We start from the raw sequence: 15,665 nt of genomic DNA on the forward strand, positions 1-15,665 counted from the left end.
ACCTGGGTGTAGATGCCGATGGCGATGAGGGCCACGCCGCAGACCTGGGGGGACAGGGGGCCATGGGGCACAGCCAGCACCCCCCGGGGCTGGCACCCCCCAACACACACACATATGGGGGGGTTGGGGGTGGGAGGGACCCCCCAAGACACACATGGGGGGGGAGCTTGGGCTGGGACCCCCCCTGAAAAACACAGAGTGAGGTTGGGGGACCCCTTGAGACACACGGGGGGGGTTGGAGGTTGGGACTCCCGAGACTCACACACAATGCAGGGGGGGGGCAGCTGGAGTTGGGGGACCCCCTGAGACACACGGGGGGGTTGGGGTTGGGGTCACCCCTTCCCCAAGACACACACACACAGGGTGGTGTTTGCCCCCCACTCAGCATCCTCCTTTCCCAGGGGTGCCTGAGCAGTTCTGGGGTTGTCCCCAAACTGGGGACCCCTTTCCCGGGGTATCCTGGGGGGGAATCTCTGCCCCCCGCCCCCCCCGGCCCAGCACAGCCCCTCCAGCGCTATTCCGGGGGCGGGGCGGGGGGAGGGGACCCCGGTCCTGCCCCACCCCGGCCGTTCCCTGCTGGGGGGGGTGGGGAAGGAGGGGGGGGGCCGGGCTGGCGGCCGCAGGAACGCCGGGAAGTCCGGGAAGTGACTCCGGCCTTTCCGGCCGTGGCGAGAGGCCCCGGGGGGGGAACACGGGCGGACGGGGATGCCACGGGGGGGGGGGTGACGGGACACGGCGGGACGACCCGGGGGGGGGGGTGGGACCACCCGGCAGCCAGGCCAGGCGGGGGGGCAGCACCGGGTCCATCCCGCCCCGTCCTCGGGTGTCCCCCCCCGGCCTCAGTTTCCCCGTGGCAGCAGCCCCCCCCCCCGGGGCCGCCCGCGCTGTTTACTCGCCGGGCGTGGGGGAAGAGCGCGGCCCGGCCCCCGCTGCACAAACACTCGTGGCGGGGGCGGGGGGGGTGACTGGCGCCGGTGTCCCCGTCATGTGTGTGTCCCCCCCCCCCGGCTGGCAGGCGGCCCGAGCCCCCCCGCCCCCGGCCCTCGAGGGGTGACTCAGCCCGGCAGGATCAGGGTGGGGACCGGGACGAGTCATTCCCCGCGGGGGGAGGGGGGGACACGGGAACACACACGGGATGACGGCGGGGAAGGAACCCGTCCCCGTGTCCCCCCCACCCCCATGTCCGCCCCCCCCGCACCCCACTGAGGCCGTTGGACCTCGCGCTTCTTTCTTCACCCCAACTTCCCCAAAGCCGCGTCCTGCCCCGGGGCAGCCAAGGGGCTGCGGGGCGCGGGGTGGGGGGGGTGCGGTCACGCGTGGGGTTCCCACCCCCGGTCCGGAGATTCGGCTTCCCGCGGCCAAGGGGGGAGATGTGCCAGCCCCGTTACCCCTGGAACCTACTGACGGCAGCGCGCGGCTGCCCGTGCCAGGCGTCTCCCGGGCGCTGCCCCACTCGGGGCCCGCGGGGAGTGAAGGGTCTCGAAGGGGTTGTACGGGGGGGGGGGGGGGAGGGGGGAAGCTGACGTCAGAGGGGGGGGCAACCCGGGGCGGGGGCTGCTGCCTGCCACAGGGCCGGGGCGGGCTGGCCCCGGGGGGGGGCACGGCAGGAAGGGGCCCGTCCGCCCGGTTCTCCCGGCCCCGGCCCCCCACTCACCCAGAAGATGAAGTTGAAGATGAAAACCAGGAACTTCACGCACTTCATCCCGCCCTCGACCGCCATGGCCCGTCCTGCGGGAGCCGCCGCCTCAGCTCCGGGACCCGGCACCGCGCCCGCTCCCGGTCCCGGTCCCGGTCCCGGTCCCGAGCCCCGCCGCTCCGCTCCCGCTCCCCGCCCCGCTCCCGGTCCCGGTCCCGCTTCCCCCCTGCCCCCTTCCCACCGCCCGGGCTCCCGTTCCACTCCCGGTACCCGAGCCCCGGCGCCCCAGGCGCGCTCCCGGTGCGCCCCCCACCCGGCCCCGGGACCGCCGCCCCCGCCGCTCCCCCGGCCCGGCCGCTCCCCGGTACCGGCTCCGCCGCCCGCACCGTGCGCTCCGCGATCATGTGATGGGGCCGGGGCGAGTCAACAGGCAACCCCGGCCCGCCCCGGGCCCGGCCCCGCCCCGGGCCCGCCCCACGCGGGTCCCGTCCCGTCCCTCCCCACACCGCGCCCGGGACAGCACGGACGGACGGACGGACACGGGGCCACGGGCGCTTTAATGGTGCCGGAGCCGCCGGCGGGGGAGCAGGAGGGGTCGTGTCTGGGGGTCCCGGGACCCAGAGCTTCCTCCCGGTTCTGCACCCCTGGGGCTGCCCCCGGGACCTGCACCCCACGGTCCCGGCTGTCCTTGGTCCCTGCCACCCTGTGCCCCCACCCCACACCCATCACCCCGGGGTCCCAGCCACCCCACACCCATCACCATGGGGTCCCAGCCACCCCACACCCATCACCACGGGGTCCCTGCCATCCTATACCCATCACCATGAGATCCCAACCACCCCATACCCATCACCATGGGGTCCCAACCACCCCACACCCATCACTGCAGGGTCCCAGCCACCCCATACCCATCACCCCAGGGTCCTGGCCACCCCATACCCATCACCTTGGGGTCCCGGCCACCGTGGGCTCAGAGCCCCGGCACAGTGGCCAGCGCAGCCAGCACGGACTCCAGGTGCTGGGGGTGCACGTAGGCCACGAGGCCGCCCCGGTTCGCCCAGCGCTCGACCCCCGTCGCCTCCTCTGCCGGGCGGTTGTAGACCAGTTCGGGTGGGGGTCCGGTGTCCCCCACCCGCCGTGCCCGCAGGGCCTCTGCCAGGGCCACTGTGCCCCCACCCAGGGCTCGCAGGATGGCGTGGGGGGCGCAGGCGTCCCAGGCGAAGGTGCTGCCCTCGGAGAGGACGTAGGCGTCCGCCAGCCCCAGGATGACACACAGCATCTTGTAGCCGGCACCGGCAGCGAAGCGCAGGCGGTCCCCGCAGAGGGGGCCCAGGGCTGCCCGCACCGGCCCCCCCTCTGCCCGGCTCAGCACCACGCAGGGTGTGGGGCGCGGTGGGGGGGGGCTCAGCGAGCAGAGCCGCGTGTCCCCGTATGCGACGCCCCAGTGGTACCTCCCCTGCCACCTGTGGGGATGGGGACACTGAGCTGGGTGGGGGGGTCCATCACCGGGACCCCTGAGCTCTCCGGATGCCAGGATCCGGCCGTGCCCCCCAGGGGAACTCCCCCCGGTGCCGGTACCTGTGGGTCAGGGGGTCCCGGCGGAAGAAGGGCTCGTTGATGACTCCCAGCACGGGGCAGCCGGTGTGCCGGTCGTAGGCCCCGATGAGCACCAGCGCCGAGCACAGCCCCGCCGGGGCGATGCCGTCGATGGGGGCCACGTCCTCACGCCCAGCGATGTACTCGTTGGTGGAGTCTGTGGGGTGCACCGAGTGCGCCAGGGCTCAGCCACGGGTGGGGGTGTTTTGGGGAGGGGGGGATCCCCCAGCCCTCCCTCTCCCAGCACCTCCTCACCAATGGGGTCTATCCAGATGGCCAGGTCCTGGGGGGGGATGCTGAGCGCCACGCCGGCCAGCTCCGCATCCGCCAGCGCCACGTCCCGGTGCACAGCAGCCGCCAGCAGCTCGGCAGCCGCCCGCTCAGGCTCCAGCACGGAGAGCAGCAGGGCCGCGGTCTCTCCCGGCGTGGCGCAGACCCTCACGGACACCGTGTCCCCTGCCGGCAGCCCGGCCTCAGCCCCCACGGCCCCCGGGGTGTGTGTGGGGGGGTGGGGTGGGGGGGCTCACCCCCGCTGCTCCCCCAGCACTTACCCTGCGCGTTCCTGAACTCGTTGGACTCCTCACCGTGGATGTGACCCTGCAGCGCGGGGAACTGGGGGGCACAGGGCAGCTCAGCGGCGGCACAGCGGGACGGGGGGGCACCACGAGGACACCCCACACCCCCCCCATACCTCCTTCCCCAGGTCGTGCTTGATGACCTCCTGGATGAGGACATCCGCCAGCGTCTTGAAATCCTGCAGGAACCTCCTGTTCCTGTCGGCCCCCGTCTTCTCGGCCACCAGCAGCTGGAAGAGGGGCTCCTCTTGCCGGCACAGCCGGGCGATGTGCGCCGCCTTCTCCGCAGCCCCCACCACGGCCTGCAGCAGCCCCGCCATGGCCGGAGCTGGGGGGGACGTGGCACTCAGGGGGCGGCCAAACACCCACCCGGCTCCCAGTGCGTCCCCACAGCCCCGGCCCCGGGTGGTGTGTCCGTCACGGGGGGTGTGGGCAGCGCTCGGGGCCGCATCCTGACCCAGGGTGGGGACCCGCCCGTAATTACCCCGCCCCGGCTGCCAGAGGCCGCAGCCCGGAGGTGGGGACGTGGACGTGGACGTGGATGGGGAGGTTGATGTGTGGGTGAAGATGTGGGGCTGCGGCCCCCCCTGGGGAGGGGGGGGTGGGCACCGTCCCGCCTGGAGGAGGAAGCAGCCAGGGCTTTGCAGGGACACCCCCCCCCCCGCTCCCCCCGTGCCCCGGAGAAATGGAGCCGCGCAGCCCCCCGGCAGCCCCCCCTGACCCCCCCACCCCCCACCCCGGGACGCGCCAAGCGGGGCCGGCGCCAGCCCCGGGCCGCCCCCCCCGCACCCCACCAGCCCCCCGTGTCCGTCCCCCCTTCCCACGGGGAGGGGTCCCCACCCCGCCCGTGACGCTTCCGGGGGGGTTCCCGGTGACCCGCGGGACCCGCCTGCCCCCCCGCACCCCCCCCACCCCCTCCCGCCTCCCGCGCCCCGCAGCCGTTACCGGGGCCGGGGCCGCTGACAGCTCCTGCGGGGCGGCCCGCGGGGCGGGGCGGGGCGGGACGCGTCACGGGGCCGCCTTAACCCCCTCGGCCCCGCCGCCCGTGTGCGGGGGGATCCCGGCGTGCGGGTTTTGGTGGGGGGGGGGTGTCGAGGGGAGGGATGGGGGGTACCCGCGGGCCGGCGGTGCGGGGACGGGGCGGGGACACGACACGACAACCCGGTGCCGGGGCTCCGAGCGCCGCCTCCCGCTTCCGCTTCTCGTCCCCGCGGCTTCCGCGGTGACACCGGCGTGCGGTGATGCCGTCGCCGTGGGGAACCCCCGGCCCCGGGACCCGGAGGGGAGGAAACGGCGGGGTCCGTGCGGCGCCGCACGCATCTCCCCCCGCACCCCCTCGCTCCTCCCCAGGGCCCCTTCCCGGGACCCCCCGACCCCCCCCCGCCCCGGTTCCCGGTGGGCCGGTGCCGGCCCGTGCCGCGCGGTGGTGCTCTCGTCCCGGCGCTGCGCTTCTCTCCGGTTTTACCGGCTCCCGTGTGCACGCTCCCGCTCCGGAGCGGCGCCGGGGGGCGTCCCGGAGGGATGCGCCCGCCACGAACCGGGGGTAACGGCACCGCTGCCCCTCCTCAGCCCCGGACCCTCCCCCGCCGCACCGGGACACCTGTCCGTCTCCGTGTGTCCGTCCGTCCCCCGCTCCCCCCCCTCTCCGTCCCCGGGGCTCCTTCACAGCCTGACCCCCCCGCCGCCCCCCCCGCCGGACCGGGAGCCGTGCCCGGAGCGGTGCCGGTGCAGCCCCGGTGCCGCGGGCGCGGCCGCGCATCCCTCTTGCCCTCTCCATGGTTCTGATGGGGACGGCGGGGGGTCCGGCACGGAGCGGGGGGGGTCGCGCAGGGGGGGGTCCGGGGGCGGTTGAGGACACGGACCGGAGGGGACGGGAACCGGGAGCGGGGGGGGGGGGGCGGGGGGAGGGAGAACGGGACGGTTGAGGACACGGCCCGGGAGGGGACGGGCACCGGGGAGGGTGCGTGGACCGGGGCGGGGGCGGGATGGGAGGAAGGGGGGGGGGGGGGGCGGGAGGAGGCGTCTGACACGGAGGCGTCCCGGGAGGGCTCCGGGGGATGGAGCGACCGGGACGCGCATCCCCGCTCTGCGGGGGGCTGCGCGGCGGGACCCAACTCCCGGCAAGTGCGGCGGGGCCGGGCGGGCGCCGGGGAGTTGGGTCCCGCCGCGCCCGGGGCCGGGGGGGGTTCCGGGCCGAACCGGGCAGCGCGCGGCGGCGGCGGGGCCGTTCCCGGTGCTCGGGGGGCCGGCGGCGGCTGGTGACAAGCCCCTGCCAGAACCTCTTTTGTGCGCCCGCAGCCAATCAAGGCCGCTGACGACACACTTCTCTTGGGGTATAAAACCCCGGGGCCGCCGCTACCGCCGCTTTTTTCTTTCCCCCCCCCCCCCCCCTCCGCCCCCCCCGGTCCCTCACCGCCCCCCGCTTCCCCGCCCCCGCCACCGCTACCGCCTTCCCCCCGTTCCGCGCCCCTTGCGCGTTGCGGTGGAAGCGGGGGGGGGGGCGGCCCGGCGGGGACGCTTTCCCGGTATGGCCCCGGTACTGCTCTGCCTCCTGGCTCTGGTGGCGGCGGCGGGGGGGTCGGTGGAAGCGCAGCCCCCCGCCGCCGAGCCCGCCTGCCCCGTGTGTCTCTGGCGGCGGCACAGCAAGGAGCTGCGGCTGGAGAGCATCAAGTCGCAGATCCTGAGCAAGCTGCGGCTGAAGGAAGCGCCCAACATCACCCGGGAGGTGGTGAAGCAGCTGCTGCCCAAGGCCCCGCCGCTCCAGCAGCTCCTCGACCTCCACGACTTCCAGGGGGACTCGCTGCAGCACGACGAGTACCTGGAGGAGGACGAGTACCACGCCACCACCGAGACCGTCATCAGCATGGCCCAGGAAAGTCAGTGCCGCCTTTGTTCCGCCCCGCCGCCGCCGCAAACTTCGCCGGCGGACTCCCCCCACCCGCTGCCCCCCCCCTCCGCCCCCCCGCCTCTTACCCCTTCCCCACCGCGGGGTCTTTCCCCCCCACCCCCCGGCCCCTCCCCGGTTCCTCTCGTTCCGCGCGGTTGTCCCGGCGTCCCCCCCACCCCACCCCCCGCAGCCCCCGGTCCTCCCCCCGGCATCCTTTGGGATCCCCCCCGCTCCGCAGACCCCCGCCGCTCTCCTCCCCCCCTCCCCCGGTCCGGGTGACTTGGTGCGAGCGCCGGGGGGATGCGCAGCCCCTCTCGGGGGCACCGGGACGGGACAGCCCGGCCGGCAGCCGGCACGGGCACCGGGAGCAGGGAGACAGGACTGGGGACGGTCATGGGGTGCTGGGACCTGGTAGCAGGGACTGGGACCCGGGACTGGGGACTGGGACCTAGTACTGGGATCCAGGACTGGGAACTGGGACCTTGGACTGGGACTCAGCACCTGGGACTAGGACCAGGCACTGGCACCAGTGGGTTGTGGGACTGAGTGGTGGCAGGAGGTACTGGGACCTGGAACTGGCACCAGCTGGAGCACCAGCACTGGTGCTGGGACCTGGTACTTGGTACTGGGACCTGGCACTGGGGACTGAGACCTGGTACTGGGACATGCCACTTGGTACTGGGACCCAGCACTGGGGACTGTGAGCTGGGACTAGGACATGGCACTGGGTACTGGGACATGGCACTGGGACTGGACTGGGGGCACGGGGCAGAGAGCACAGTGACCTCCTGGTCCCCAGGGCCCCACTGGGCAGCGGGTGCCAGCGCTCGGCTCCTGCGGTGGCACGTGGCAGGGTGACGGCAGGGTGACACCGGGGCGTGCTGGGGACATGCCCTGGGCCTGCCTGTGCCCGCTGCAGCGGGGGGCTGCCGGGGGGTCCCTGGCAGGGAGGGGACAGGGCACAGGGGCTCTGTCCGTCCGTCCGTCTGTCTGTCTGGCGAGTGGCTGTGTCTCTGGGGGGGGGGGCTGCACCCCGCGCTCTGCGTGCCTCAGTTTCCCCCGGTGCCAACGCAGAGTCCCGGCTCCACCTGCTCCCACCACAGGATGAGCCTGTGGGACCCCCGAAGTCTGTGTGTGTGTGGGGTGCTGTGAGACCCCCAGGGGAGCGGGGCTGAGGGGTGGGGGGTGGGTGGGGGGGTTGGGTGCGAAGGGCGAGCGGAAGGGAGGGAAGTGTGAGGCGCTGCCCCCCGCCCCCCCCAGCCCCCCGCCGAATTTCCTTCCCAGGCATTAATAGACTCGGGCGGCTTTGAAATTTTATTACCCATAAAATTGACAACACGCTGGGGTTTTCCTCCCTGCCCCGGCCCCCCCCCCCCGCCCCCCGCCCCCTCCCCCCCGCCCCTTAACAGCTCGGGGGGCCCCCAAAATAAATACCAGAGGGCTGCCCCTCCTCCCGGCCAGGCCCCGCGTGGTCCCAGCTCTGGGGGTCCCACCGCCCCGGCCCCGCAGCCGGATGCGCCGCGGGGTCCGTCCTGCCCCAGCCCTGGCTGCTCCGTTATTATTATGATTTTGGGCCCCCCCCCGCCCCCCCCGTGGCAATTGAGTGGGGTTTTATGGTTCCTGAACAGAAGGAGGGAAAGGGCTTTATAGGCAGCAGAGCCATAAAGGTCTCGGGTTCCCCCCCAGTGACACCCCCCCCGCCCCCGGTTAATCCCAAGTCACCACCCCCAGCACCCCCCAACCCCCCTTTTTAACTGCAGAAGGAACCTGGGAAGGTTAATTGGGTCCTAAACCCATTTAGGGGCTACCCGTGACCCCCACGACCTGCGGGATGGAGGGAGCTTAATGAGGGGCGAGGGGGGACTGGGGACAGGGGGTGGGGGCCGGGCTGGGCATGGGCGAGGGGTGGGGGGTGTGGGGGGGGGCACACCCCACCCCACGGGGGCTGGAGCTGCTCAAGGTCAGTGGGACGCTGGTGGGAGTGAGGACACGGGGGACACTGCGCAGGGCACTTGGCTGGTCCGGGGGGTCCCCAGGCCTGGGGGGTGGGGGCTTGGGGGGGGGTGTCTCTGCTCCCCTGCAGCAGGCGAGGGGTTAACGGGGCAGAGGTGGGAGCCCCAAATCGGGCCCCGGTGGGAACAAAGAGCGGAGGGGGGTGCTGGGGGCCGCCCCCCTCCCGGCACATACTCAGCTGTGACCGATGTCCCGGTAACCTTTATCCCCCGTTGCCACAGCGACGGGACGAGCATCCTGGCACCGCGCAGCAGCCCCGTGCCAGGAGCAGCCGGCGTGGCACAGCCCCCTGCTCAGACCCCCGGCACCCCGGACCCCCCCACTCCGAACCCCGGGGGCCACAGAGTTCCCGCTGCCCCTCTGATGCCCCCCCAGGGTGTCCCCCCGGGTGTCCCCCCGGGTGTCCCCGGGTCCCAGTGCCGCGGTGGGTGGTTCCAGTGGCAGTTTTTAGGGCTGTGCCCCAGCTCTGGCATCTCCCACCTGCAACGAGCCCACCAGCCCCTCCCCAGAGCTGGCTGCCCAGCGCCCAACCAGCGCCGCAGCCCCCCAAGACCACCGGGGCCCCCCCGGGCAGGGTGGGAGCAGAATCACCGCAGCAGCATCACCCTCAGGGTGCCCACCCGCCCCGACGTCCCACTGGCGAAGGGTGGTAAAGCCCACGCCAAGGGGGCTGGGGGACACGGTGTACCCCCCGTTGGGAGCTGGGGTTGGGGGGGGGGGGGGCAGGATGGCTTTGAAGGGCCAGGGAGAATTGAAGGGGGGTGGGGTGGGGTGGGGGGGGAACACTCAGAGCAGGTCCCAGGGGAGCGCAGGTTTAATCGGGGGCTTGTGCGCAGCAAATTGCTGGGAGGGGTTTGGGCGGCCCTGGGCCCCCCCCCCCCCCACTCCCCCAGCCCCCCTGTCACTTTGGTTTATGTGCGGCGCGGCGGGGGGGCTGGATGGCATCCGCGGGGCTGCGGCCGGTGTCGTGACCCCCATGTGTTCGGGGAGGCCTCGCGCGCAGCAAATGGCCCCGCGCTGCAGCTGGGTGCTATTAAACCTGACCGGTGCGTGGCAGGGGGAGGGGGCTGCGCTGGGGGGCGAGGAGGAGGGGGGGAGGGGGGGGGAAATTCCCAGCTCAATTTGACACAGATGTTTGCTGAGCAGGGAGGGCTGGTGTGGGGCCGGCTGAGGACGGGGTGCTGCTGCTGTAGGGCTGGGGGAGACAGGATGGGGAGTGTGTGTGTCCCCCCCCCACCCTGGATGCAAGGGATGCTCAGGGTGGGCATGGCAGTGGGGTGGGGGTCCCTGTTCCTGTGGTGGCTGCTCGTTGTGGCACCCTAGGCAGCACCTCTGGCTGCTCTGCTGAGGTGGGGGGGAGTTGCTCTGAGAACAAGCCCAGGGAGGGTGGGAGATGGGGGGTGGGAGATGGATGCCCTCTGAGATGCAGTTCCCCCCCCTCCCCACACCCCAGACCACTGGTGGGGGGGCCGGTGGTACCCGGCGTGGTGCCACTGATGCTCCCCGGGGCTTTGCCGCATCCCCGGGGCTCTGGGACCCTGTGTGTTCCCAGCTCTGACACCGGGATGTGTCGGGAACCGGAGCAGGTGCTGCCGGGCAGGAACCCCCCACCCTGCTCAGCCCGGCCCCGCTCAGGGGGGCTGGGTCCCTGCAGCCCCCCCGGGCATCACGGCTCCCCGGTGATACGGGGTCAGGGGGCAACCGGGGACCTTATTGCAAGTGGAGGGGCCGTGACCCCCGGGGTGGCCTCTGACCCGACCTTCAACTCCTAACGACCAAGGAGGAGCTCGCCCGACCCCGCATCCCATGGAGGAGGAGGAGGAGGAGGAGGAGGAGGAGGAGGAGGAGGAGGAGGAGGAGGAGGGGGGTGGCTGTGTGTGTTGGGATGGGATGGGATGGGATGGGATGGGATGGGATGGGATGGGATGGGATGGGGGGGGGTCCCGGGTCCATCCCTGACACCTCCTTCCTCCCGCAGCGGACCCGGTGGTGCAGATCGAGGGCAACCCCCATTGCTGCTTCTTCAACTTCAGCCCCAAGATCATGTTCACCAAGGTGGTGAAGGCGCAGCTGTGGGTGTACCTGCGGCCGGTGCAGCACACCTCCACCGTCTACCTGCAGATCCTCCGCCTGAAGCCGGTGACGGAGGAAGGCAGCCGCCACATCCGCATCCGCTCGCTGAAGATCGACCTCAACTCCCGCATCGGGCACTGGCAGAGCATCGACTTCAAGCACGTGCTGCAGAACTGGTTCAAGCAGCCGCAGAACAACTGGGGCATCGAGATCAACGCCTTCGACCCCAACGGCAACGACTTGGCCGTCACCTCCCTGGGACCCGGGGCAGAAGGGCTGGTAGGTGGCTGGTGTGGGTTGGGGAGTGTGGATCCCCCCTGGGACTGGGGTCCCCCATGGCACTGAGGGGTTGGTGCTGAGCGGAGCTCATGTGTGCCAGTGGCCCCGGGGCTCAGATGGGCACAGGGATCCCGTCCATCCCCAGGGAAGGGCAAAGGGAGGTGGGGTGGGGGGCAACGGGGATGGGCATGGGGTTGGTGACAGCATGAGGGGTCAGTGACAGCTCTGTGGGGCTGATGGCAGCTCCGCAGGGCCAGTTAGGGGGGCAGTGGGACCCGTTACAGCCGCACGGGGCTGGTCACGGCTCGGTGGGGCTGGTGACACCTCGTGGGGCTGCTGGCTGCCAGCGCGGGGCCGTGTGGGACCACGGGGTGGTGGGTCAGCGGGTCGGTGGGTCAGCGGGTCGGAGGGTCAGCATGCCCCTCCACACCCCCACCATTCTCTGTCCCCCCCCAGCACCCCTTCATGGAGCTGCGGGTGCTGGAGAACAACAAGCGCTCGCGGCGGAACCTGGGGCTGGACTGCGACGAGCACTCGACGGAGTCGCGCTGCTGCCGCTACCCCCTGACCGTCGACTTCGAGGCCTTCGGCTGGGACTGGATTATCGCGCCCAAGAGGTACAAGGCCAACTACTGCTCGGGGCAGTGCGAGTACATGTTCATGCAGAAGTACCCCCACACCCACCTGGTGCAGCAGGCCAACCCCCGGGGCTCGGCGGGGCCCTGCTGCACCCCCACCAAGATGTCCCCCATCAACATGCTCTACTTCAACGACAAGCAGCAGATCATCTACGGCAAGATCCCCGGCATGGTGGTTGACAGATGCGGATGCTCTTAGAGCCCGGCTGGTGCTGCCCCTCCGCCCCGCGCCCCCTCCACCAACAGACTCCTCTTCCCTTCCGCTGGATTCTGGATTTTGGGGTTCTCTTTTCACTTTGGCCTCTTTTTGATTTTTTTGGGGGGTTGGTTTTTTTTTTTTTGAGTTTTGGTTTTTTTTTGGTTTTGAACACAAAGAGCGAGCGTGGGAATTCCTTGGGATGGCAGGGGAAGAGAGAGAGGGAGAAGGAAATCCCGCGGAGGACGCTGCGCCGAGCCCGCGCTCCAACACGCATTGTGCAATAAAGCAACTGGACGGAGAAGGGAAGGGGCAGCCGGGACCCCCCAGCACCGCCGGCGCCCGCGGCCGCACCGCTCTTCACCCCACGGCTCTCCCGCCTCGGCACAATGGCAACAGGGAGAGGAGGAGGAGGAGGAGGAGGAGGAAGAGGAGGAGGAGGAGGCGGATGGGATGCCATCCCTGCGCGTCCTGAAGCTGGGGTGACATCCGAGGGGCTCCATCCCCGCGCAGCCGGCGGCTCCGTCGCCACAGCCCCGCTGCCGGTGATCTGCTGGCGAGAGGATCCAGCGCCGGGACCCCCTCCCCAGCCCCGGGACGGGCCCGCCGGGGCGGCGGGGCCCCGCGAGCGCCGGCGGCAGCTCCGGCCCGGGAGGAAACCGTCTCCCTTCTTTAATTTATTTATTTATTAATCACCCTCCTGGCCGGCGCCGCGCTGCGGGAGACCCCGCGCGCCCCAGCCCCACCCTTCACACCTCCGGCACCATCCCGGCACCCGCGGCCCGATGGTGGGGACGGCCCTGGAGCTGCCCCCACCCCCCCGCCAGCATCCCGGGACACGGATGGCTTGAGGGGCGGGGGGGGGATGCTGCCCACCCTTCGGATCCAGCCCCGGCACTGCCGGCGGGACGGCGATGCCGAGCGCCGAGCTGCTGGCAGGATGGGTGCCCTGGAGCAGCCGCAGGCAGGGAGGGAGCGGGGCGGCCGCGCGGGGTTATCCGGAGGCGGCACCGGCCAGAATCTGGACGGAGGCTCCGGCTGGGGAGAAATTCCGCTTACGCGGCAGATTCGCCTCCCCCCCCCCCCCTCGCCCCCCCCCGCCCCCCGCCCTGGTTCGCGTGAGAACCGGCCCCGGCGTTCCCAGGAGTTCAGCCGGTTCCTCTCCCCTCGCTCTGCGCCCGGGCTGATGCGAGCGGGGCCACGCCGGGTCCCCCCCGGCCGGGACCCGTCCCTGGCGCCAGGCGGCCGCCACCCCCCCCGAGCCGGCCCGGGGACGGCGGCTCTGCCCGTGGATCCCGGCCCAGCACTTATCCCGAGGGTGCCGGATGGCTCCGGCGGGGCCGTGTCCCCCCGGCCGCCTCCCCATCCCTCCTCTGCCGCGGGGCAGCAGCGCTGGGGCGGCGCAGGGAATGACCCCCCCGTGCTGCGGGGGGCGGGGGGGGGGGGCCCAGCCCGGCACGTCCGCACCCCGCGTAGCACTTACGGACGGCGCCGGGCAGCCGGGGCCGGGACGGCGCCGGGGTCGGGGCCGCTGGGCCGGGGGCACCCGGGATGTTTAGCACTTGCCCCCGGCCCGGCCGAGCCCGAAGCGCTTACGGGGCCGCTGGGGCTGTGAGGGCGGCGGTTGGGCCCGGCGGTGCCGCATCCCGGCGGTGCCGAAGCACTTATGGCCCCTCGTGCCGGGCTCCTGGCACTGCCGGTGCCGCTGGCGCCCTGGAAGCCCCGTTACGGCGTCACCGGGGTCTCAGCACCCTGCCCGGACCCTGGAGCTCCAGCTCATGGCAGGAGGCAGGGGCGAGGGGACGGGGGGAGCTGCGGGGAGCTGTGGGGAGCTGGGGGGAGCTGTGGGGAGCTGGGGGGAGTGGGGTGCTGGGGTGCTGGGGGCACCGTCACCACGGGGCAGCAGGGGCACGGCTCAGCCCCCCAACACGGGGCTGTGGTGAGCTGCACTGTGGCAAGTGGCCCCGGGCCGGGGTCCCGCTCCAGGGATGCTCAGGGCCGAGGCACCCCCTCTCCCCGCTGCTCAGGGCCTTTCGGGGGGTCACCCCTGCCGGCAGCACCGGCTCTGGCTCTGGAGCCGGCGCACCCCACGCTGGAGGTGGGCATGGGGCCGGGGGGGGGCAGGGGGGGCACCTCCAGGATGTCACCGCCTGTGTCCCCGCGTGGTGCCTCCCCCGTCCCGGTGCCGAAGGGGCCGATCGGGGTAAAGCCCCGAGGGTCTGTCCGGCCGCCGCTGCTCCTGAACCCCCCAAACCTGGCCGGGTGCAGCCGAGGAGGCGCCGGGCGGAGCAGCACCCAGCGTCCCGCCAGCGCCGGGAGCCCAGCCGCGTGCTGGGAAAGAGCCGGAAGGGACTGGAAAGGGCTGGAAGCCGCCCCGGCCACGGGATCCCGCGCTGGGGTCTGGGGAGCCGCGCTCCAGCCCCTCACCCCAACCGTTGCCACACGCCGGGGCCCCATCGGGTGGTGGGGGGGGGGGGTCTTGCTCACCCCCCACCCAGACCTGGGATGTCCCTGGGGAGGGGGCTGCGTGGCTGGGCTCTGGCTGCCCAGCGCGGGGGGAGCTGGGGAGGTTGGGGGGGGGCTGGTGCTGGGCCGGGTGCTCCCCCTGGTTTTTGAGACCCCTGACTGAGGGGGTGGCCCAGGCAGGGGAGGGAGGGGTCCCCCCACGCCCCCATGGAGCCCACAGCCGGGAGTCCCATCACCGTGTGTGTGTCCCCAGCCCCAGGACACCCCCAACCTGCAGCCCCTCACCCTAAAAGCCCCCCGGCTGTTGCGGGCAGGTGGCGCTGAAGAAGAAAGGACGGGGCCGCACTGGGACCAGTACAGCCCGGGCACTGGTCCCACAGCCCCGCAGCGGGCTCCTGGGTGGGCGGGGAGGGGGGCAGCAGCCCCCCCCAGTATATTATTATTATTATTATTATTATATAATTATTATTATTATTATTATTTCCCGGTGTACCCGTGCCGATGCCTTAGGTCATTTCCTGTTCGTTTGTCCGTCGTTTTGTTCCTCGTTCTGTCGGTCTGGGGGGGGTCCGGGGGGGGGGGGGGCAGCAGGGACGCAGCTGCCAGGGCGGGGGGCTCAGGCTGAGGTGTGGGGGGTGGGGAGGGAGGGAGGGGGACGCTGCAGGTCCAAATCACCCGACCAAAAGGCCAGGGCCGGTCGGGGGGTGGGGGGTGGGGGGTGTAATCGCGTGGCCAAACACAGCACTTGAACCGCAACCAAGAGATGAAATGAGATTCCGAATTAAAAAAGAGAATTAAAAAGAGAAACAATCAGAGTGTTCCCAGCTTCCAGCTCCGTCCGGCACCGGGGGGGGCACCGGATGCCCCCCGCCCTTCCCACCGCAGCACCGGGACCCCAATGGGTGCAGCTGATGCTGCGTGTCCCGTCCCGTCCCCCCCGCCCCCCGTGACAGCGACGTCCCCCCCGAGGTGCCGGGCTGAGGCCGGGATCACCCCCAGCACAGATGTCACCCCGCTGGGGCTGCGGTGACACCAGAGCCGGTGGCCGGAGGAGGCCAGAGGGAGCCGGAGCAGCTTCGGGGCTGGAGCCGTGTGGAGGTTGGAGGATGGAGGATGGAGGATGGAGGATGGAGGATGGAGAGGAGCCAGGGATGGGCCCGGTTGTGCCGCAGGGCCGGGGCCGTGGGTCGGATGGGAGGTGTGAAACCCCCCCAGATCCAACCCCCAGCCCGGCACGACGCTGTGACCGGGCGTGGGGAGCGCCCGGGGCACAGAGGGGACCTGTGGGGCCCAGGGATCGGGGTCC

At 72.2% G+C, this 15,665-nt stretch overlaps 2 protein-coding genes across 2 annotated transcripts; one reads left to right on the forward strand and one right to left on the reverse strand.

The window, feature by feature from the left end:
• Positions 1 to 2,394: 2,394 nt before the first annotated feature.
• INPP1 (inositol polyphosphate-1-phosphatase) lies at positions 2,395 to 4,883 on the reverse strand. The gene is made up of 6 exons (XM_084277348.1): positions 4,753 to 4,883; positions 3,924 to 4,135; positions 3,784 to 3,844; positions 3,488 to 3,688; positions 3,215 to 3,389; positions 2,395 to 3,099 (listed from the first exon to the last, which is right to left on the reverse strand). The coding sequence occupies exons 2-6, from the start codon at positions 4,125 to 4,127 to the stop codon at positions 2,607 to 2,609; spliced, it is 1,134 nt and encodes a 377-aa protein (XP_084133474.1). The 5' UTR covers positions 4,128 to 4,135; positions 4,753 to 4,883; the 3' UTR covers positions 2,395 to 2,606.
• A 1,355-nt stretch (positions 4,884 to 6,238) lies between these two features.
• On the forward strand, positions 6,239 to 12,085 carry GDF11 (growth differentiation factor 11). The gene is made up of 3 exons (XM_084277349.1): positions 6,239 to 6,683; positions 10,686 to 11,059; positions 11,516 to 12,085. The coding sequence occupies exons 1-3, from the start codon at positions 6,335 to 6,337 to the stop codon at positions 11,894 to 11,896; spliced, it is 1,104 nt and encodes a 367-aa protein (XP_084133475.1). The 5' UTR covers positions 6,239 to 6,334; the 3' UTR covers positions 11,897 to 12,085.
• Positions 12,086 to 15,665: the final 3,580 nt, after the last annotated feature.

This window comes from Gallinula chloropus (genome assembly GCF_964237585.1).
Source record: "Gallinula chloropus genome assembly, chromosome: 31".
Classification (NCBI taxonomy): Eukaryota; Metazoa; Chordata; class Aves; order Gruiformes; family Rallidae; genus Gallinula; species Gallinula chloropus.